Source organism: Sprattus sprattus (assembly GCF_963457725.1).
Source record: "Sprattus sprattus genome assembly, chromosome: 17".
Taxonomy (NCBI): Eukaryota; Metazoa; Chordata; class Actinopteri; order Clupeiformes; family Clupeidae; genus Sprattus; species Sprattus sprattus.
The window spans coordinates 18050268-18072039 of NC_137915.1; the positions used below are offsets into that span (position 1 = coordinate 18050268).

The window sequence follows — 21772 nt, forward strand, 5'->3', positions numbered from 1 at the left end:
TGGAGCAAACCAAGGAACCCTAAATCACGCACGCAGAACGCAGTCAGCATGGAGCAAATTGGGGAACCCTAAATCCCTCGTGCTCTTTGGCCGTGTTGGACGAACACTGAAGTTTTAGTAAATGTTCTGTACGTCTCATGTGAAGGCTGTGCATATTGTCGCAGTGGTTTTTTAGAAATTCTCTAACTGAAATGAATCATTCAGCTGATATCAGCTATTACTCATCATTTAGCAAATGAGTGGAGAATGTAATTAGATAGGTAGATATTGGCAAACGGTCTAGAAACCGCCTTCAGTACATCTGTGACAAGACAAATAATAAAAAACAGTGTTTCACATTTTGCATCGATAGCTGAAAGAAACAAATGGTTTATCCTTAGCAAGTTAGTGTACTACAGATAACAGGTGAAAGCTCCATCTTTAATGCAATGTATGTCTTCTGTGTATGTCAATGAAAGGGTTTCAATGAGAACATCTTACCTGACAGAGACTTACCTGATGTCTGAATTCATAGGTCTTACCTGGACATGTTGAAGGTGATCGTGTTCAGCTACCTGTTCTGGTTTGTGCTCACCATCATCTTCATCACGGGGACCACACGCATCAGCATCTTCTGCATGGGCTACCTGGTGGCCTGCTTCTACTTCCTGCTCTTCGGGGGAGACCTGCTGCTCAAGCCAATCAAAAGCACCCTGCACTACTGGGACTTCTTGATCGCCTATAACGTCTTTGTGATCACCATGAAGAACATCCTCTCAGTGAGTATTGGATCGGATCTATCGGATGGAGTGCAGGAAGATAAATGATGGCCATTGTGGTTCTGAAGTCCAGTCAACATACTGGACATGTCCTTGAGAAATAAAACATAATATCTCTCCCCAGCCAGCACTGTTCTGCTGCTCCTCTCAATGTTAAAACGTTGTATGCAAACTTGAAACATGAGCGTCCTGTTTTAACATCTTTTGATAGTACAAAAATGTCCAAACTTTTCCCACAGAATGTCAACAGAGGCAGCTTTGCCCGTGACCATTTTAGAGTTGAATCAGCTTGTGTTTTTGTTTCACCGTGGACTGTTTTCTGTATTTAGATAGCGGCCTGTGGATATATAAAGTCCCTGGTCGCAAACCACTGCTGGCTGATCCAGTTGTTCAGTTTGGCGTGCACTATAAAAGGCTATTCCCGCCGTAAGTATCGAAACCTTGCTATATTCACATTTCAGTTTGTTTTATTTGGTTTTGTGTGTTTTTTAATGTTTGTCTTTATTTGGCAGTGGTGGAATGTCCACATCTACGATCAGATATTCTCCACAAAATTTTGTGTTTGTGCTTTTTTAACATCTGGACTCACTAAAGTGTTAAATTGCAGAACCAGCGGAGAATTGGGTGAAATTAGCTGGCATATCATTTGGGTAGAGCAAAAACAATAAAACTATTATATTCTATGCCTGACCTTTTCTGTATATAGTTTCAGATAGAAATACCCAGCATTGTAAAGCATACTTTGTTTCATTGCACTGGATGGCAACCTCAAAAACTTTAACTAAAACCTAAACCCAAGTCTTGTGCTTTCCTATTGTTAGCGGAGCAGCAGGCTAACAAGCAGTGTGAGTTGCCTAGCGATGAAGCTGGCATCATCTGGGACAGCATCTGCTTCGCCTTCCTGTTGCTACAGCGACGGGTCTTCATGAGCTACTACTTCCTGCACGTGGTAGCTGATATTCGCTCCTCTCAAGTGCTGGCCTCCAGGTAATTCATTGTCAAAAGGGCTTAAATATTTAATGTTTACTATCATTCTCTCTTAAATATAATATATATTGAGATATCAATCATGGTTCTCCACTGAAGAAATCATAGAAGCTTCATTATAGTTCAACTGGTTATTGAAACACTGCATTCAAAACTCAATAATCCCTTCTCAGCGCGAAATGGTAAACACAGCTGGATATGGTTAGACTCTTTCAATCATTTATTATACACTAGTGTGATCAATTTAAACACTCCGGCCTTTGTTTGGTCTGTAGACCAATGTGTAGCCAATGCCATATAGCATTTTCTGCCGGTTAAGAACAGACATGTGCAGACATGATTTTAAGAACCTCTAAAGAACCTATAGATGTAAACTATGTATTGACTTTCATATAGCTCCAATGTTGCCAAGGAAATACTGCCGTCTAGACACAAGCGACTAAACTGTCTATTGAAGCGATGTTGTCCACTCCTGCACAATGTTTACAACATTGTTATATTGTATAATCGTTCAGAAAAGTAGACAGACGTCATGTCATGTTTTCAGTCTTTCTTTGCTCGAGCATTCCTTATTCAAACTGTCATGCCATTATTAAGTAAGCGAATTAAAGGCTCTGTAATTGCCAGATGAGCTCAGTCCGGTAAAAGAAAACGGGAGAGACCCTAAAACATGCCCATGACTAGCCCCCTATGTTACACTACTCCACACCCAGGCATGTTTGAGCAAGTAATTGCTTAATGGCTTTTATTTCAAGTGTAATTGGCTGCCAAGAGGCATAACATGCCCTTAATACCCCTCTAAGGTGACCTACATTTTCTTCCCCGCAGCTCTTGTGTAGTGCTAAAATGCTTTAACTGGGAGAGGTGCGTGTCTTTTACAGGGGAGCGGAGTTGTTCCAGGCCACCATGGTGAAGGCAGTCAAAGCCAGGATCGAGGAGGAGAAGAAGTCCATGGACCTGCTGAAAAGACAGTGAGAACTTTTTTCAGATTTGATTGTAATCAACTATGAAGTATCATGCCCCACGAATGAAGAATGATCAAATTCATCAATTAAGTTGGACCTGTACTTTTCAGTACGGACAGGAAAAGAGAAGTATTTGGGCTTTTGGGCTCTTTAAAGCTATTTCAGCTTATATTTCTTGCTAATATTTAGCTGTTAGCAGGCTGCTGCTGGAGTGTTTCTGTGTCAGTGTGGTGCAGAGGGCTGAGCCGACAGGTCAATGCTGGACCTGATGGTGTGCTTTTAGGCCCCATCTGCTGCCCGAGACACAAAGAGGATCATTCAGCACCCGCTCTCTCTCTCTCTCTCTCTCTTTCTCACTCTCTCTCTTTCTCTCTCTCTCCCTCCTGCTGACTGTCTGGGCTCCTTCGCTCATGTCCTGACATGAAGATAAACACACGTACACACACATTCACATGCATGCGCAAACACACACATAGACACACAAAAACACACACACACACATACACACACACATACACACACACACAAGCACACAAACACACACACACACACACACACACACACGTACAATCATGCACACTCGCACACACACACACACATGCCCATTACCCCTCTGTGCAATTATTGTAATTGTGTCAAAAGGGAGGCTTCACAGTCTTATGGTTCCCAGACAGAGCAGAGCAGTGAAACAGACCAGCAGCGAAAAAAACGAAAACAAAAAAAACACAGAGGGCCAATTGTCAATACACAGGGCACCCTTTCTCTACCTCTCACTTCCTGCTTTGTGGCCAATCAGGATGGACCGCATCAAGAGCCGGCAGCAGAAGTTTAAGAGGGGGAAGGAGAGGATGCTGAGTCTGGCCCAGGAGGCAGGAGAAGGTCAAGCCGGGGTCAAGGAGAAGGAGGAGGAGGAGGAGGAGGAAGGTATGGGCAAACACTGCTGTAGACAATGAGAGGGTTGTTTGGTCATTCAGTAATGTAAATAAGCATGGGCTGATGCTGTATTGACATAATCATTTTGTCTGAGTTGGAGCTTGTATTTTCCACATTTTCGACGTATCGTGAATGCAGCATCTCTGAGTGTATTGGCAGTAACCCCACATCAGCTGGTGCATAGACACTGCATGAGGCAGAAATAAAATGCTCTTTGGCATACGTAGCTAAGGGTTTCTCTGCACTCAGAATCTACAGCACACTCAAGGTCATGATATCTGTCACCTATTGGGACATGTGACAGTTGCAAACTTCACAGGTGGTGCTACCTGATGGCTTTAACACGTAGCTGCCCCCATTTGAAACACACACTATTTTGCCATCTGAGAACCAACTGTATGATATTCCAATTAATAATGTAACATGCTGAGATGTATCTTGTTTTTTTTCACATTTTGTGGCTGAAGAATCAAAGGAGAAATCCAAAGGCAAAAGGAAACGGTGGTGGAGGCCTTGGGTAGACCATGCATCCAGTATGTTTTTATTTGTGCTTTATCTTTCATCATATTCTTAAAAGATTTTCTTTATTCAATGACTGTACGGAGCTCTTTTGATACAACACACTCTTTTGTTCTACGTAGTTCTAGAAACGAGTTCAAAGAAAAGTATGGTTTGCAGTGAGACTTTGTCTTCTTTATTTGCCAGTGGTAAGAAGTGGAAGTTACTACCTGTTCGAAACAGACAGTGAGGAAGAGGAGGAGGAAGAGGAGAAGAAAGAGGAACCTCCGAAGAAGTCTGCCTTTCAGGTGAGCCCAGTTTTCAATCCCCCGATACGGTTCTACTCACCCTATATCCTCTATACTTCACAATCACAATCATATTTACTGTAACGAGAAATGCTGTCTGTAACATTTCTTTGTTTTGTGTGAAGCTAACCATGTTCTTTTCTTTGGTAGAACACTAACTTGCTAACATCCTGTGCGGACGACTACTGTTTCTCTCTTTGTGCCACTCTGGTGGCCATTTTGAGTCCTACTAACTCCCACCCACTTTGTCCTCCCTTGTAGAGAGCAATCCGAAAATTTGCCTCTGCTTTGCTGGCTTTACCAAAGTCTATCATTAGGCTCCCCAAAACTATACTGCAGTATGTAATCAGGGCTTCCAAGGTACTTCCACTAGGCTTCTAGACTACTACTCCACCTTTTCCCTCTGTATGCTATGTTTTTCTCTCTAAGCCAATGTATCCCCGTTGCACACTGCATTTACCATCCATCACAGTTTCACTTTGTAAGTGTAGCTATTAGTGCACTTTCAAATAACCCCATCGCTCGTCTCTTGTGAAACTGCGGTTTACTTTGAGCCAAAATGGCCTCCGGCGCATGCTCTGGATATGCAGTGTACTAGGCTGTCATTATAGTGGATCTGCATGAGTTGTCTGAGTGCTTTCTCTTCCAGGGTGTCCCTTTTTGTCATGGGATGGGTGTGTCTCAGTGGATTGTGGGTTGTGTTTTTGTCCATTGTAAACACTAAATGTATAGTCCTCTAAAGTGAATGAAGTCTTTTCACACATACATTTTACTAATGTAGTTTTTGTTCTGTTAAAATTGGTTTTGCCCCTTGCATTTAACCATAAATCTCTGGATCAAAACACACCCTACATTCTCTGTGTTCATTGTGTGCATTGTTGGTGCGTGATGTTGATGAAACGTTTGTTATGACTTGAAATGTTCTGATTCTTAAGGGCTGCCTACTTTTTACCGCCTTGAATAACGGGTATGAGACAACCACATGGGACATCAAGACAATTTCAGTAGTGGTACACTAAGTTAGAGATGACAAAGCATTAATTAATACTTATTTTTAAGAATGAATTAAATAGTATGAATTAAATATTATGAATATGAATTATTATGATGAAATTGTACTTTATTAAAATATAAAAAAATGGAAAAAAGTAGGCCGTCCGGTTAAACTGTTATAAACTGTTGATATCTGAGAATTGTTTAATTACACTTAGTCAGTGTCAGTCATCTACGTCAACCCTCTCAGTCTGTCTTTTTTCTCTTTCATGTTTTCGTCCATCTTTTCTGTAGTTTGTGTACCACGCCTGGATCACGGACTCAAAGACAGCCATGAAGGAGCGCAGTAAGGAGAGGCGGCACTTCTGGAAGAGGTACACGGAGGGACGCAAAGCCAGCAGAAAAGACCAGCGGGAAGGTAAGGATGACAGGAAGGCTGACAATACTTCATTCAATCTCCAGGCTTTCAGTGACTTAGCCTGTCAGTCAGCCAGGTCCCTCAGGCAGACCTCTCTCTCTCTCTCTCCCTCTCCCTCTCCCTCTCTCTCTCTCCCTCTCCCTCTCCCTCTCGCTCTCTTTCTCTGAAACACTTTATCTAATTTTTTGTCTCTACACCTACACCATCTGTCTTTCACTCGGGTTCTCCCCACTCTCTGTCGCTCTTTCAGTCACTCAATCTCTCACTTGTTCTCTCTTAGTCCCTTTACTCTCTGTCTCCCACACTCCATCCGTCAGTCTGTGAGTGTCTCTCTCTTTCACCCCGCAACCACCCCCCCCTCTCTCTCTCTTTCTTTCTATCTCTCTCTCCCTTCCTCAATGAAAGGGATTTGATTCAGCAGCAGTCCTCCGGGCCCTTGGCCCTGTCTGTAATGTTTGCTCTCATCTCACTGGCTCAACAACTCGCCCACTGCGCCCTTTGTGTTCCAGCATATTCTCTACTGCCCCCAACACCTACCCCCTCTCCCCTTCCTCTCCTCACGACCTCCGCAGCCACCCAAACACATTATTCATGAATGGGCATTTTGTCTTGTGCGTCAGGGCTTCTGGGAACTTTAGACACCTACTTAGGCACCGGCTGCCGGCGTGCCGGTAGGGGAGTCCAGTCGTGGCTTGGCTCGGCCACAGCAGGTTTTTTTTCTCTCCCCGCGGCAGGCCTTCTCGTCTGCCGTTTTCGTGCCGCTCGAGTGCTGAGTGGGAGAATGCCATGTTGCATTCGACACGGCCAATTCATCCCATATGACGGCAGGACGTGGCTTTCGGTGCACGCTTACAACTTAAAGCCAAATTCCTCCCGCCTCATCCCCTCAGGACAGCAGATTTGGAGTTATAAAACGAAAAAATGTTTCAGGAATATGGTCCCGATTAGGATCACGTTTGCATATTCCTAGTCTGTGTGGTTCACCCAAGAGAGAGAGGTTTACATTGTTTCAAAGCAAACGTATGTTTCTCATAGTCACTTTTAACAGTGGGGTTCGGCTTCCCTCTCGTCTGTCCTTTCTTTAGAACATGTGGCTATAGAGGTGGGAGATCAGGAGGACGACGGCGTGGAAGAGGAGCGATCCGACGGGCCAGGTCAGATGTCTGCCAGTTCTGTTCAGCCTGTCAGGTTTACAGGGTTATACCAGAAAGCAGCTCACCCTGGGTCAGAACCGATCTAGTTCTGAGGTCCCACAGTTAGTGGCTATCAGGGTCGAGTGTTGAAAAAAAATAACCAAGCCTCCAAGCTTAATATTTATGTCACGTTCCCAAATATTCACATATCAGTATATTTCTCAGTCTCTGTTTTGTTATAATTATACAAATGATAGAGTATACTTATACTTATAGAAATTATTTTACATACAAAAGATACAGCCATAATGTAAAGGTATCAAACCATCTGTTATGTGTAGATTTAATATTTTTTATCCTTTATCCTTTATGATTTAGCCTAACTATGTTATAGCTCTATGGGCCTTATAGATAGTGTAAGGTACCAGTCCTCAGGCCCTCTGTCATGACTCTTTTAGCCATGTCGATTTAGCACACTGACTGACTGTGTGTGTTTCCTGGACAGATAACATCCTGAAGCGAGTGTTCAACATCGTGAAGTTCTCTTGGGTGCTTTTTCTGGCCGTGCTGGACAGCTTCACCGCCTGGCTCAACTCCATCTGCCAGGAGTACATCGACATCTCCACCGTGCTGCGCATCGAGCGCTGTATGGTCACACAGGAGGTTAAAAAGGTCAATCTTTTATATATTATTCACTTTAAATTGTTGTAGTTTATTTATTTATCTGTGATGGTTTAGACCTGGGAAAGTTTTGTTTTATTCAGTATCTCTTTGAGGAAAATACAGATTTGTTGTTGTTGGAACTACAGCAGCACCTTCTTGTCTTTAAATCACTGACTAAATGAATCCATCATTGTTGTGAAAAAATGTGATTAAAATTAAATCAGGCTTTGAAATGTCTGCTTATCTAACCCAGTTCCAAAGTCAAAAGTGTTTAACAGCTGTGACCAATTCAAATAATGGCTTAAAACCTGTGGTTTAGACCTCAAATATTCACACCCTCAGACTAGTGTAGCCCTTCGGGATATTTGTGTTCTAGTCACCACAAAAAAGTAATATTTCTCAGTCATTATTTTCTGTTTACATCTGATATGAGTTTGAATATTTATGGAAACTGCAGATGCTTTCCCTTTAAAACATCTGTAAAACTTTTGATTTTGGGCGCTGATGTTTTCCCATCCATATTTGCCATTGCACAGGGAAATACTCCATCCCGAGAGAGTCTGCGAGTGTACTACCAGAAGCAGATGTGCCGGCCCTCGTCCTCACAGTCCTGTCTGGACCACTCTGAGGACTTCTCCCCAGCATCCAGCCCCCAGACATCTCAGCTACAGCAGTCCGGCTTTGGGCTGGATAGCCTGCACTCTGCGCTGTCCCGAGAAAGCCTGTCCAGGTACAAAAGCCCAGATAGACCCACCGCGCTGAGCTACGCAGACAGGAAAATAACTGCATGCGCGTTGGAGTTTCAACTGTTTCCAATGATTTCAGTACACGTGAATATTGAATATCTCTGAAACCGAAGTCTTAAATGAATTTTGGAGCAATCAAAAAAAAAATATATATAATTTGTGCGGTGCATTATCAAGGCTGGATGTCTCAAAAACAGAACCGACACAGCGATGAGCCATGACTAATTAGTGTAACCATTTTTGGCCTCCCTCTCGATCTAATATCCTTGATTTCCTGTGGGGGGGGAAGCCATAATTTAATTGAAGCTTATTTTGAAAACACTCCTCAGTTCAGTTTCATTCAAACCTTCACAGTGACTTGGCTAGAGCACTTTTCTGACTGTAATACGTATATCCTCCGCACAAAGCCTTGTATTCTGAGGATATCCTTGTGGGGTTGTACACAATGCTCTAATGCTGACAGACAGTTTGAGTCACACAGTGCATCTTTTCAAGTGCTGGTTTATCATCCAAGGCAACAGGCAAACAAGGTTCATCAAAACGGGAAGGGATCATAGGGATCCTCCCTAAGGGCAAACTTCTAGCTCTGTCTATAGAAATGCCATTTCAGTACACTAATACAAGACGATTGTCAGGATTGAAACCTCCATCAGGCTACATTTATTCAAGTGTTTGTCCTTGAGGATCAGGAAGGAGTGGGGGTAGGCTTCAACATGTTTACTCACCAGGGGAAAGGTTCTGAGTGCAGGCCCTAAGGGAACTAAAAGGGAACTAAATACACATGTACATTGTACACCAGCTTTTCCCCAGTGTGTACTATGCTGCTCCACTGAAGTACCATCTTGAGACCTTTAAATCTCGTCACAAAATATGTTTTAAAGGAAAGCATTTAATTCTTCTTGTTAAACCCTCATTTGTTTAACACCTGAGTTGTAACTCCGTATCTGATTTAATTGTTATGATTCTTAATACCAATATGCCTTGCTATGTTTCTGCGGCCTCTCGCTCCATCTTTTATTGATATGTGTGTAACTTAAAGAACATCCTGAGCTCATTTTCTCTATCTTCCTGTTGAGGTTTCATATTGAGATGGCTGTTTTCTCCTTATGAGAGGCTCTCTAAAGTATTTTGTGACGCAGTGAAATAGACCCTGCCAAATTTAACACAGCCACGCTCTGTTCTAATGACCTTTCTGGGGAGCCAGCTTCTCTCCTTCTACCTCTGCAGACCTTCTCTGTTATTAGTAGCCTACACGGTGTTTGTGATTCAGGTAATTTGGCCTAGATCAGTAGATGTGGAGCCCACATCAAACGCTCTCATTGTAATTAGGTCAGTGGTACACAGCGTTACTGTAGTAATACAAGCCGCACTCTCAGAACACGTTTGTGGGTCTTCACAGCTCTTTATGTGTTCTGAATGACAGACGTTGTAAAGGTATATTTTGTTACATGTAATGATAGGTACATGTGATGTATAGATGAACTACCCTCTTTTATAATTATGAATAGTTAACAGTTATCGTAATATACAACAGTAATAGGACTAAATAGAAAAGCACTATACAACAGATGAAAACCTGAGATTTGTTTTGATATGTAAGTTTTGACAAGACTAGTGGTGTTTCACTAGTTCCTTCTCTGTGCTGTAGTGCGTTCACAGAGTCCACTCTACTCTACTGTCAGTCCACACTGGATCACACAGAGGGGCCCGCGGAGAACGTCCCCAGGACCAGCGAACGTGCCCGGCCCAAACTGTCCAAGATGACTGTGCTCGACCTGTCTTCCTCAGCAGAGAGCGCCACCAGCAGGGCGTCCAGGTAACTGCACTTAGGGCATGCTCACATGCACAGAAACACACCTATGAGTATAGCTACAGACACATAAGTACACACACACATTACGCACACACACATCACACACCCAAACAGACACACACAACTGCAAACACATGATTACAGATGTGCTCTCATACACACCCATATGCACTGCAAAAACAGTCTAGTTGTTTCTGTACTTTCTGTCGCTCAATTACACGCACAATCACTGAGCATGTGTTTGACATTTCTTCAGCTGTAAATAAAACAGAAATAGACTGTCAGGGACTTTAGGAACAGAGCTGCTAATGCAGTCAATGGGACAGGTGTGGGAGTCTCACCTACAATCACATGTCTCTCCACACACAACCACCCCCACGCTCACACAAACATGTTTATATGCGCGCATAAGAGCACATACACTGTGCATACATACACTGAGAGATGGCTACATTCCCAACACACTCATCCCTCAACACTTCAGTCTCTGTGCGTGTCAAAACCACAGAGTCGTAAACACCGTCGTCGCACCCGTGTTAGCCAACACTGTTAGCACTGTTTGTTTGCCTAAGACTTCTGCAGCGTGAGCAAGTTGCATGTGATACAACACAGGTTACAAAACAAAACTTTTTGAACAGACCTATAGTTGTCTTTCATTTGTAGAGACCTCACGTGGCTGCTGAAACTGCAGTGTGCTGCCCTCTTATGGGCTGATTCTGTTACTGCAATTAAGTCACCCATTCACTTTTTTTAAACTTCTGCTGCCACCAAAGTGACTCATATGAGAAGACTGCTACAGGTTATACCAACATAAGGATCATTGAAAGGGACTTATCTATTACCACTTGTATATTAGCATTGTTTTCTACAGAACATTAAATTAAGCATGCGCCAGCATTTGTCAAAATGCTACAGAATGTCAGACAATACGAGGTACTGTTCCTTAGCATAGGCTACTTTCTACCACTTAACAATTGCAATTGCTAACCTTTTAACCTAACCTATGCAGTGAGAAGACGCAGTGCACAGCGCTGTACTCCCGCCAGGGCACCAGTGACACTATCGGCGAGGCCGACCTGGAGTGTGAACAGAGGGATCACCTAGGAGCCGAGCACTGGGGCGCAGCAGGAGGGGCCCCAGAAACCCCCGAGGACGCCCTGTATCTCCCCGAGGGGGAGGGGCCGTCCCAGTGGAGAGACTCGGACCGCAGCCCGGAGTGGGACCACCCAGGCTGGACCCCAGCTGACAGCCCGGATGTGGACGGGCCCTCGTCGCGGACATTCCCGGTAGATGGTTTGCCGGCGGACATCCCCCCCTCTTACAGCAAGGCCACAGGGCTGGACCAGGTGTGTGCAGGTGTGTCATGTGGCCGTGGCGACGACAAGCGGCTGCGGATAATGGAGCCTGATGACAGGATGGATTACCTCAGCGACGTGGCACTGCCCTCCCTCACCCATGAGATGACGGCCAGCGAGCTGCTGCAGAGCAGGTCTCACACACACCACTCACACACACACACACACACCTCCGCTCACACACACACACCTCCTCTCACACATAAACAGTTCACCTCTTCTCACACACATAAACAGTAAATAATCATTTCAGATGGCAAAATGTTACCCATGTTATCCTATCCTATCTTTCATCTTTCATAACCGTTGTTGATATTGACATTGCTATCAGTTTCTTTTGGAATTCAATACAATGATCTGATGTATCAGTATATCCAGTTATTTTAGAACTATAATTAATTTGATCCATGTGTAATGGATGACAGTGTCACAAAAGCCAATTTGTGTATTCAAATGTATTCCCACATTAACCTCAGTTCAAAGTTAGATTTCTTGTCATTATTACTAAACAGAATGTTAACCCTAGTTCTGCCAGGTGTATATTCATAACACTAGAAAGCACTTTCCCCACACTGAGCATGAATGCCCCTCATGACCCCTTCAGGGTGTTTTACGACGAGGAGCTGGAGGAGTCGGAGGGCTTCTACAGTGGGCAGCCCCAGCTGCTGCAGCTCTGTTACGCCCTCTACAACATGCTGGTGGCCCACTCCGAGATGGTCTGCCACCTGGTCATCATCCTCAACCACATGATCTCCGCCTCTGTGGCCACGCTGGTGCTGCCCATCCTCATCTTTCTCTGGGCTATGCTGTCCGTCCCGCGACCCAGCAAACGCTTCTGGATGACCGCCATCGTCTACACTGAGGTACCGAGGCAACGCTGACAGTACACGCAAAAGCATGCTTACTACAACTACTGCATACTACTTGTATACAGTGCCACTTTAAAGTATGTGAACCCCTTGACCACTTAGGAGTTTTCTGTTGTTTTACCATGATTTTTCATTTTTTTCATCACCAATTTTCCATAGATGAAATGTCAGGTTTATGTTTATCATTTGCGTGTACTTTTTTTAGAGGGAATTGTTTGAGTAGCCAAAAGACCACATGTACATTTACCCCAGATGCTGCCAGAGAGGTCCGAAACTCTTTAGAGGTGATGTGTGGGTTGACTTTTACCTGATTTATTCTTCTTCTGGTGCTTCTTGGTGATGGTCTTGATGGGCGTCCACTTCTAGGCAGAGATGCGGTCATGTTGAATGCCCTCCATTTCTAAATTATTTGTCTTGGATGGATGGATGGAGCTGGAATCTTTTGGAGATGGTCTTATAGCTTTCCCAAGACTGATGGGCTGTCAGTACCTTATTCCTGATGTTCTCGGATATCTCGTTTCCTCTCTGCATTGTTGATCTGTGTGGGTACACCTTGGCACTACACTAGTTTGGTTGGTTTCCTCTTTCTTTTAATCTGTGTTGCCCAAACCTTTCCCTAAGGATGTCTCAGATGATCGGTTTGCTCAATTGACTAATTAATCACCCAAATAAGTTTCACTGAATCTGTTACCTGCTTGACTTTATCAATTCAGCTGGGGGTTCACTTACTTTTGAAATGGACTAATTCCATGTTTCATGTAGTTTTTCGGCTACTCAAACAATTTCCTCTAAACCTGACATTTCATCTATGGAAAATTGGTGATAAAAAAATGAAAAATCATGGTAAAACAACAGAAAACGCTTAAGTGCTCAAGGGGTTCACATACTTTCAAGTGGCACTGTATGTATGTACTGTATATACTGTCCTGCAGATTATATACAGTAAATACTATATGGTATGGTACACCAAGACATAGAGGCGTCTGTTATAGTGCACACTGATGCACACTGAGTGTAGCTACTGCACGCGGTAGTGATTTTATGGAAGTCTACACTGAAGTACAGAGGCTTCAGTTGTAATCCACACAAAAACATGGTCGATAGCTGTAGGTTTTGATAACTAGAATGAAAGTGTTCTGCTATTATAGGTCAGGGTCAAATTAATTAATTAGACAGTGAGGTTTGTTCAGGTAAAGTAACACTTTGCAACATTTGACACATTTGAGGTATGGTTTTATAGGCAACTAGTTTTGGTACCATGCTCAAATTAATTTTGATAGAATATGGTCATGTGAAAGACACTAGCTGTCCAGGATATGCCCTATGTAGTTTTGTTCACCGGGCTTGAACACCCTGCAAAAATGGAAGAACAGCTTTCAAACGCATGACATTGCCAGCTATACTGCCATTTACATTTACATTTACATTTAGTCATTTAGCAGACGCTTTTGTCCAAAGGGTACAAGGGACTGCCAAAAGACACCAGTTAGTATGTTTGGCAAGCTATCAGTGTCAGCTGGGCTGTTGGAGGTGTTTGCAAGGTTTTTGCAGGCCTTTTAGGTAGTAAGCTTACTAGTTTTGGACTAGAACTCATATTGCTGCTTTAACATCTCTCTTACTCTCTTACTTTCTTACTTTTCTACCAGGTCACCATTGTGATCAAATACTTCTTCCAGTTTGGCTTCTTCCCATTCAACCAGAACATTGAGGTGGACAAGGGCAAGCCCTTCCACCCCCCGAACATCATTGGTGTGGAGAAGAAGGAGGGCTATGTTCAATATGACCTGGTGCAGCTGCTGGCTCTCTTCTTTCACAGATCAATCATGAAGGTACTGAAATCAAACTGATTTTTATTATTATTATCATTATTATTATAGTTATTCAGTCACTCAAGAGATTTCACTCTAAGATTAAAATGCATTCTGCTGTTATTGTCTACGCCTGACTAACTCTACCTACCCTGCATAAAGATTTCTATTAGCCAAATATAGGTTATATGTGTTGTTTAAATGACTTTGAATTCTGATTCCATATTAAATCTCCCCACTGGAAGCCCACAGTAGGAGCAGTGAAGTGATCTATCGAATAGCGCACCTCGAACTTTGTACTAATGAAATTAGTCAAATCAGCCACACTGTTAAATGCTACCAAATAAACCACGATTTATTTGCGTGTGTTTGTTAGCAATAGGGTAATAGTGTTATAATTTGACTCCCTGGTCATAACATTATTGTGTACCTATTATCAAACTTCAGTGCCATGGTTTATGGGACGAGGACGAACCCAGAAACGATGGAGGCAAATCACCACATGACCAATGTGACTCAGACAGTGGTGAGCGGTCACGAATACGACATGAGAAGGGTCGCGCCAAGGCCGCGTCACCAGAGTCTGTGCACACCCGCTCCCCCCGCCAGCACATACAGGGGGCGACGCGACTACTGGCTCGGGCCATGGTGCGACGGCAGAGCTCGGGTGCAGGGTCACATGTATCGCATCGCTCTGTACACTCCAAAGCAGGTGGGAGAATCGTCCACCCAGCCCAGTAACCCAGTAGATACCCAGACTGTTGACATAAGAGTTTAAATGTGATATCTAATTTAATAGCTAGCTTGCATAATTGTGGTTAAAATCAAGAATTTCTAGAGAATCTGAAAATATAGTTCTTTCAAGATGTAAATAATTTCCTTCCTTTTTCAAATGAGCCATTCATAGATTAAAGGAGAGAAATTCCATGTGATGAAGTTGTTGTGAACATCCAATTTAGCAGTAAAGTTTTCACTGTGAAATATCTGCAGCAGCTTTGAGAAAAAAGTTGGGCTGAGTGATTGAATTAAAGTGTGCGTTGCGCCCTCTGCAGGCAGTTCAGGCATGCACGGGAGTCTGCGCAGGGGGGGCAGTACCCTGAGCATCCAGCAGAAGAGCCGTAAGGAGCTCATCCTGGAGAAGCTCAGGGAACAGCTCATCAAGGCCAAGAGGTTCACTGTGAAAACGTGAGTCACTATCAACATCACCATCATCATAATTATAATCATAATCATTATAACCAATCCTATGCTGTCATGATCTCACCCAGAATTCCTATCAGAATTAGCAGTCAATCAATATCAATATTATCACCATAACTGCTACTGTAACTGTTAATCCTCAACGCTAGATGCTTCCCTATCATTACCTTTAGCCTCTCAGCCTGAGCATTAGCTAGTTCATTTCATTAGAGACAGTGTTTTGTTTTCCTTGTTTTTTTACTTAATTGAATTATATCCAGTTTAAATCAGTGGTGTTTTTCTCATCCTCTTACATACCTGGCCGTACAGGCCAGACAATTGTCAGTCAAGTCGTATGAGACATTATAGAGTAGACAAACAGACTACAATAACAGTATGCGTTTGACCTCTTTTTCCATTCAGTACCCTTGAGATCTATGTCCCGATCCGTCAGTTCTTCTATAACCTGATCCACCCCGAGTACAGCGCTGTGACAGACGTCTATGTGCTCATGTTCTTGGCTGACACTGTGGACTTCATCATTATTGTCTTTGGATTCTGGGCTTTTGGGGTTCGTATGAGAACTCTTCTTCAGCGATATATGACACCAGCCATGAAAGTTCATGAAACACTAGTCAGCTAAAATTGCATTTAATTTAATTTAAGTTTGATTAATGTAACACCTCACAGAAGAGAACTTATAAGTTTATACGCACGTATATTTTTCTCTTTTAATTTATTTTTATTGGACTAAGCTTTAGAGTGTCGTGCCATCAGTTCTTCCGAATTTTAAGTATGTATCCCCTCCCCCAAACAGAAACATTCTGCTGCTGCTGACATCACTTCCTCACTGTCGGAGGACCAGGTTCCGGAGGCCTTTCTGGTCATGGTGCTGATCCAGTTTGGCACCATGGTGGTGGACCGAGCCCTTTATCTCAGAAAGACTGTCATGGGAAAAGTCATCTTCCAGGTGATCCTGGTGTTCGGGATTCACTTCTGGATGTTCTTCATTCTCCCAGGAGTCACAGAAAGGTAGTTGTCATTAGCAAGATCTTTGATACTGGTTATTTAGTAACTGATCCTGTTTTGGTTAAAGTTAAAGTTAACTTATCTTGATTGTATTAAGCTTCAACACTGTTCTTGTTCCCCAACGATCACTGGTATGATTCCTCAGCAAATGCATGTGTGGTTTTCATTATGTGTTTTTTGTGCATTTTTTCTCATAATGTCTTAAATTTCCTTGTGGCTTCTCAGGCGGTTCAGTCTGAACACGGTGGCCCAGCTGTGGTACTTTGTGAAGTGCATCTACTTCGGCCTCTCTGCCTATCAGATCCGCTGTGGCTACCCTACCAGAGTGCTGGGCAACTTCCTCACCAAGAGCTACAACTATCTCAACCTCTTCCTCTTCCAAGGGTGAGTGTCTCTGATGTCTGTTCTTAATCCTCTATTCTGTTGACCTCATATATATCATACTGATTTAACCAGCACCATTAACTATAGCAAGTCAATATCATACTATTAGTTCTAGTGGTATTAATATTAGTAGAACATTTTGTCAAAGTCTAGTTTACACTATTCTACGCGTGTATCACTCAGCTCTAAACAATGTGTTGTGTATTTCTGTCCCCTACAGGTTCCGGATGGTGCCGTTCTTGACGGAGCTGCGCGCAGTGATGGACTGGGTGTGGACAGACACCACCCTCAGCCTGTCCAGCTGGATCTGTGTGGAGGACATCTACGCCCACATATTTGTGCTGAAGTGCTGGAGGGAGTCTGAGAAGGTTAATGAGCTCTATTTTTCATTCCTTACCCCTTCTGCTTGAACCTGTTCACTTTCATAAGTATTTTATTGACCCCCTGAACATCTTATAAGTTATTGTTTCATAAAATAATTTGCACAGAGTGATTTTGATAATCTTATTTTTAACTGAACCTGTTTTGAGGAAATGATTTGCTTCCTCTATTACATTTATAGTATATTCCATTTTTTACAGGTCCTTGTTTTACAGATTCAGCTATATGGTGCCCAGATCTATTTGTTATGTTGTTACATGGGCTGCTGTCCTCAAATGACCCCTGGTTATGATGGTGTGTTTGTCCCTGCAGAGGTACCCCCAGCCCAGAGGGCAGAAGAAGAAGAAGGTGGTGAAGTACGGGATGGGGGGCATGATCGTCATGCTACTCATCTGCATCGTCTGGTTCCCGCTGCTCTTCATGTCTCTGGTCAAGTCTGTGGCTGGGGTGGTCAACAAGCCCCTGGACGTGTCGGTCACCATCACACTCGGGGGCTTCCAGGTAGCTTTCGCATTGACATGTGTTCATACGGCAGAGGTATCGCTATTTCATCCGTCATGGTGGAATGTATGACATGACATAAGGGCAAGGGAGGGCTGAATATTTTGGTTGAATAGCCTAGTATTCCTAAGAACCTAAATAAGTTAAGTAAAGTCAGAATAACACCCTGATAGTCAGTGTTCCTGTCCCTCCCGCGACCCCACTGTTTGACAGAATAACATCCTAGAACATTTCTGCACAAATATGTCAGAAATGCAGGGGCTCACCACTGACTCTCAACTTCATTGGAACTCATTTCTTTCAGCCCATCTTCACCATGAGTGCTCAGCAAAATCAGCTGAAGGACATCACCGAAGCAGATTTCTCAGCGTTTGTGAACTCCTACACTTACGTTCCGGTAAGGACATCTCTGTGGGAAAAGGTTTTATTCCAACAAATGTTTCTGCTTCCGTCACATTTGCTCAATGCTTAAAGATGAGGCATAATGTAGCCAGACCTCAGCAATGCCATTTTTAGATCTATGCCCCTATAGCTATAAGACTTTAATAGAAGAGTTAAATATATGCTTATGTATCAATGTAGCCTCCAACATGTTTGGTCCCACTCCTTACCTTTTTGGAAAATAATATTAGACAAACCCTTATCCCACTTTCCTCACCTGGTCCACAGAGATCCATGCAGTTCTTGGAGGCCTATACCAAAGAGGACATCGCGGTAGCCGAGCTGGAGGGCAGCTCCAACTCCCTCTGGACCATCAGCCCTCCCAGTAGGAAGAACCTGATGGACGTCCTGAGCAAAGATGCCCCCTTCCCAGTCACCATATCCTGGTCCATCCAGAGGTACCACAATCAGGAGCCAAGAACCTCACCACAATGACTAGACCAGAACAAACTACAATAACTACACTTGAATACTAAAATAGCTAGATTAATTTGGATTAATATCTTTAAAACATACCTTTCCAATGCATCTTGACTCAGATCTTAAAAGACATTTTCTAAGACAAACTCCTGTTTAGGTTTCTGCATAGAATATTTTTTTTTACTGGGACAAGCAAAAGAGTTTTCAGAGAGACCACACCCAAACCACATTGATATTACTAGACCATATCTTTACCATAATGACCACAGAGTTTTTCTAATACAGCCCACCAAAGCATTAATAGGTCATCAAATTCTGACACAAAAATATATAATGTCCGTTCTTTGAAATATGTTCCAAAATGTTTTTCTTGTCTCTTTTCCCAGGAATCTCAGTCTCGGGGCTAAAGCTGAGGTTGCAATGGATAAACATGTCACCTCCCTGGACATGCCTGCCAAACAAGAGCTGATAGCTTTATTAAATGGGACAAGGAATAAGCCTGTGTAAGTGAACTAGCCTGGGTGAGGCCAAGCCTGTGAATGCAAATGGTTTAAACCCCAGAGGAACTTGATAGGCCGAGCAAACACAATGAGACCACAGGCGTCTTGTTATGAAACATAATGTTTTGGTAAAAAAAAATGTGATGGAATGCATAACCCAAACGACACTAAGAAGACATTGTGCATATGCATGGTGGAACGACTTCCAAGATATCATTCCTTCTGTTAACAGGGTTATAAAACAAGTCTTCCCTTGCTTTCTTCGTGCACCAAGTGACTCGAACGCCAAGCCCATTGATCAACTTTATGGAGGTAACAGATGCTTTTGCGGTTCAACAACACTAAAACAAAACACTAAAAGTCTCCAAACCATTACACAAAAGTAGCCATTTTAGAGTCAGGTTCTACCTCGCTGATTTTATAAATTGGTAGAGCAAAAACATTTACACAAGGAAGAATATTTATTTACTAATAAACATATATCCTCCCAGTGTTCTACACTATAATGTACAAATGTATGAGACAAATGTTAATGATAAAAATAAGGATGCTTATTTTAAATTAAAACATCAACCATTCAGCTCCCTTTTTTTCCTCCCGTTACCTCTATTTCCAGAGGACGGATTTAAGGACATCCTGCTGGCCTTGGAGAGGTCCCACAACAACATTGGCGAGATCCAGGAGTGGTGGATCGTGGACCAGCCCTCGGTGGAGAAGATCCAGATGAGCGGCACAGCCAAAAAGAAGGGCGAGGCTGGCCTGCAACTCTACGTGTTCAGTGATAAAGTCAGCCCTCCCAGCCTCAGCTTCCTGGCTGGATATGGGTGAGCACAGTCCCTCTGTATCCTCAGGATGTGCCAAGAGTCCAGAGCTGGCCCTAGTATAGATATTTGAGCAGTAACACAGACTTGTTTGTTAGTTGACTGTCTCTCCACTTAATTGCATAAATAGCTTTACATACCTTTATGATGTTTCTCATACATGTATAAATGATATGGCCTATTGTTAATGTACTCAAATGTTATGCTATTACCAGTTTGATATACTAACAATATGTATATGGTCTAAAATGCATAGTTTGAGTGCATCAACTTGAACTTTGAGGTACATTAGTAACATATCTTCTTTTTATGAGGAATGCATATGAGTATACGTATCATTAAGCCCACAATGAAACTGCTGCGGTGTTGATGTGTGCTTTGTGGGTTGACCTTTAACCTGTGGTTCTCACTTTCCTCTCTCAGCATCATGGGACTGTATGCCTCTGTAGTCCTCGTCATCGGGAAGTTTGTGCGCGAGTTCTTCAGCGGTATTTCACACTCCATCATGTTCGAGGAGCTGCCCTGTGTGGACCGCATCCTCAAGCTGTGCACGGACATCTTCCTGGTGCGTGAGACGGGCGAGCTGGAGCTGGAGGAGGACCTGTACGCCAAACTGATCTTCCTCTACCGCTCACCAGAGACTATGATCAAGTGGACCAGGGAGAAGACGAAGTAAGGGCTTCAGAGGCCCAATACCGCCTGCTGTGACTGATGTTCAGAGGGTCTTAAGAAGGAAAACGCAAAATGCAAAAAAGTAACAGGGAGAGGGGTGCGGAAGAAGCACAAAGAGTGGCAGGTGGCGCCCTGCACTGGCCAAGCTCTCCACTGGACTCTGATGTTGGAGATGTCACCCACCTCCTAGGGGGGGGGGGGCCCTCTCCAGCTTCCATTAAATGTGACCTAAACGTGAAGTACAGTATCTGTCATGTTAATGTGTATGATTTGTGTGCACAACCTGACTCTGAAGAACTGTAGCCAGTCTTATCAGTGTGCTGGGCAGTGGGGTCAACAAGAGAGAATGGAGTCCCCACTGCCTGGATTTAGCCTGTTGTGTATGGGAAATATATGAACCTTCAGTTGTGCAATATATAAAATAAATACACCATCCTGGTAGCTGGCTGTAAACTTGAACCAGAGGAAGGGGGCAGTGACTGAAAGACACTTGCCACTTTTGAAGAGTTTTTTATTTTTTTCATATTTGTGTCGTTTTCCCAAACTTGTGCTTGGGTACTTTAGAGAAATAAAAGAAAGAGGGATGCTTGGAGACTCGGTGAGATGCACCAGAGAGACCCGGGGGTTATTGAAAGTACATGGTTTAGTGACAAACCTGTCCAAGGGTCAGATTACATGGCAAACCTCCTATTAGAAGAGCCCTATAGTTTCATTATCCTAGAAAAACAAAGCCACAGGGTTCTGCTTTTAGGAGGTTTACCACCTAACCTACTCTGAGTTGACTTACCAAGGTTTGTCACTAGCCCCCCTCCCCAGTCATCTTTGCTTTGTTTTGATGTCAAATAGGAGTAAATATGGGAGCTGTCATTGTTCTCAGGAAATGAATATCATCTCAGTAGGATGTGGCTTATGATATAGGAATGTGTGTTCCTAACTGTTGTGAAGTGAGCTGTCCTCTTTGTATAAGGGGGAAATGTGGTGTAATTGTGGTTTAATGGCCTGAGAATAAAGCACATTTTGGATTGCTACGTGTGTTCTTTTTGGTTTTTAACGGTCACTGGTTGCACATGGTTTAAAGGTATTCTTAATAGGTGTTCCGCAAATCTTATCCCAAAAAGTTTTGTCAAATAAAGCAAATGGCTCCTCACAGTTCTCGGTTGAGCTATATCAACAACCTTTTGCCAGAATCGCACACTC

At 43.2% G+C, this 21772-nt stretch overlaps 1 protein-coding gene across 1 annotated transcript in view; it reads left to right on the forward strand.

The window, feature by feature from the left end:
• The window catches only part of LOC308378480 (piezo-type mechanosensitive ion channel component 2-like), a gene marked incomplete at its 5' end in the record, with an annotated part of 111520 nt that extends 90618 nt beyond the window's left edge, over positions 1 to 20902 (forward strand). The window contains 28 exons of the mRNA XM_080855416.1: positions 515 to 758; positions 1088 to 1184; positions 1580 to 1745; positions 2627 to 2716; positions 3507 to 3634; positions 4111 to 4176; positions 4349 to 4449; positions 5737 to 5860; positions 6946 to 7014; positions 7499 to 7665; positions 8193 to 8386; positions 10051 to 10218; positions 11225 to 11704; positions 12175 to 12433; positions 14086 to 14268; positions 14695 to 14959; positions 15300 to 15432; positions 15850 to 15997; positions 16244 to 16458; positions 16681 to 16839; positions 17060 to 17207; positions 17533 to 17721; positions 18026 to 18118; positions 18391 to 18560; positions 18969 to 19085; positions 19315 to 19394; positions 19699 to 19906; positions 20327 to 20902. Coding sequence (XP_080711542.1) covers positions 515 to 758; positions 1088 to 1184; positions 1580 to 1745; positions 2627 to 2716; positions 3507 to 3634; positions 4111 to 4176; positions 4349 to 4449; positions 5737 to 5860; positions 6946 to 7014; positions 7499 to 7665; positions 8193 to 8386; positions 10051 to 10218; positions 11225 to 11704; positions 12175 to 12433; positions 14086 to 14268; positions 14695 to 14959; positions 15300 to 15432; positions 15850 to 15997; positions 16244 to 16458; positions 16681 to 16839; positions 17060 to 17207; positions 17533 to 17721; positions 18026 to 18118; positions 18391 to 18560; positions 18969 to 19085; positions 19315 to 19394; positions 19699 to 19906; positions 20327 to 20579 — 4714 coding nt within the window. The 3' untranslated portion in view covers positions 20580 to 20902. The remainder of the gene's footprint in view (positions 1 to 514; positions 759 to 1087; positions 1185 to 1579; positions 1746 to 2626; positions 2717 to 3506; positions 3635 to 4110; positions 4177 to 4348; positions 4450 to 5736; positions 5861 to 6945; positions 7015 to 7498; positions 7666 to 8192; positions 8387 to 10050; positions 10219 to 11224; positions 11705 to 12174; positions 12434 to 14085; positions 14269 to 14694; positions 14960 to 15299; positions 15433 to 15849; positions 15998 to 16243; positions 16459 to 16680; positions 16840 to 17059; positions 17208 to 17532; positions 17722 to 18025; positions 18119 to 18390; positions 18561 to 18968; positions 19086 to 19314; positions 19395 to 19698; positions 19907 to 20326) is intronic.
• Positions 20903 to 21772: the final 870 nt, after the last annotated feature.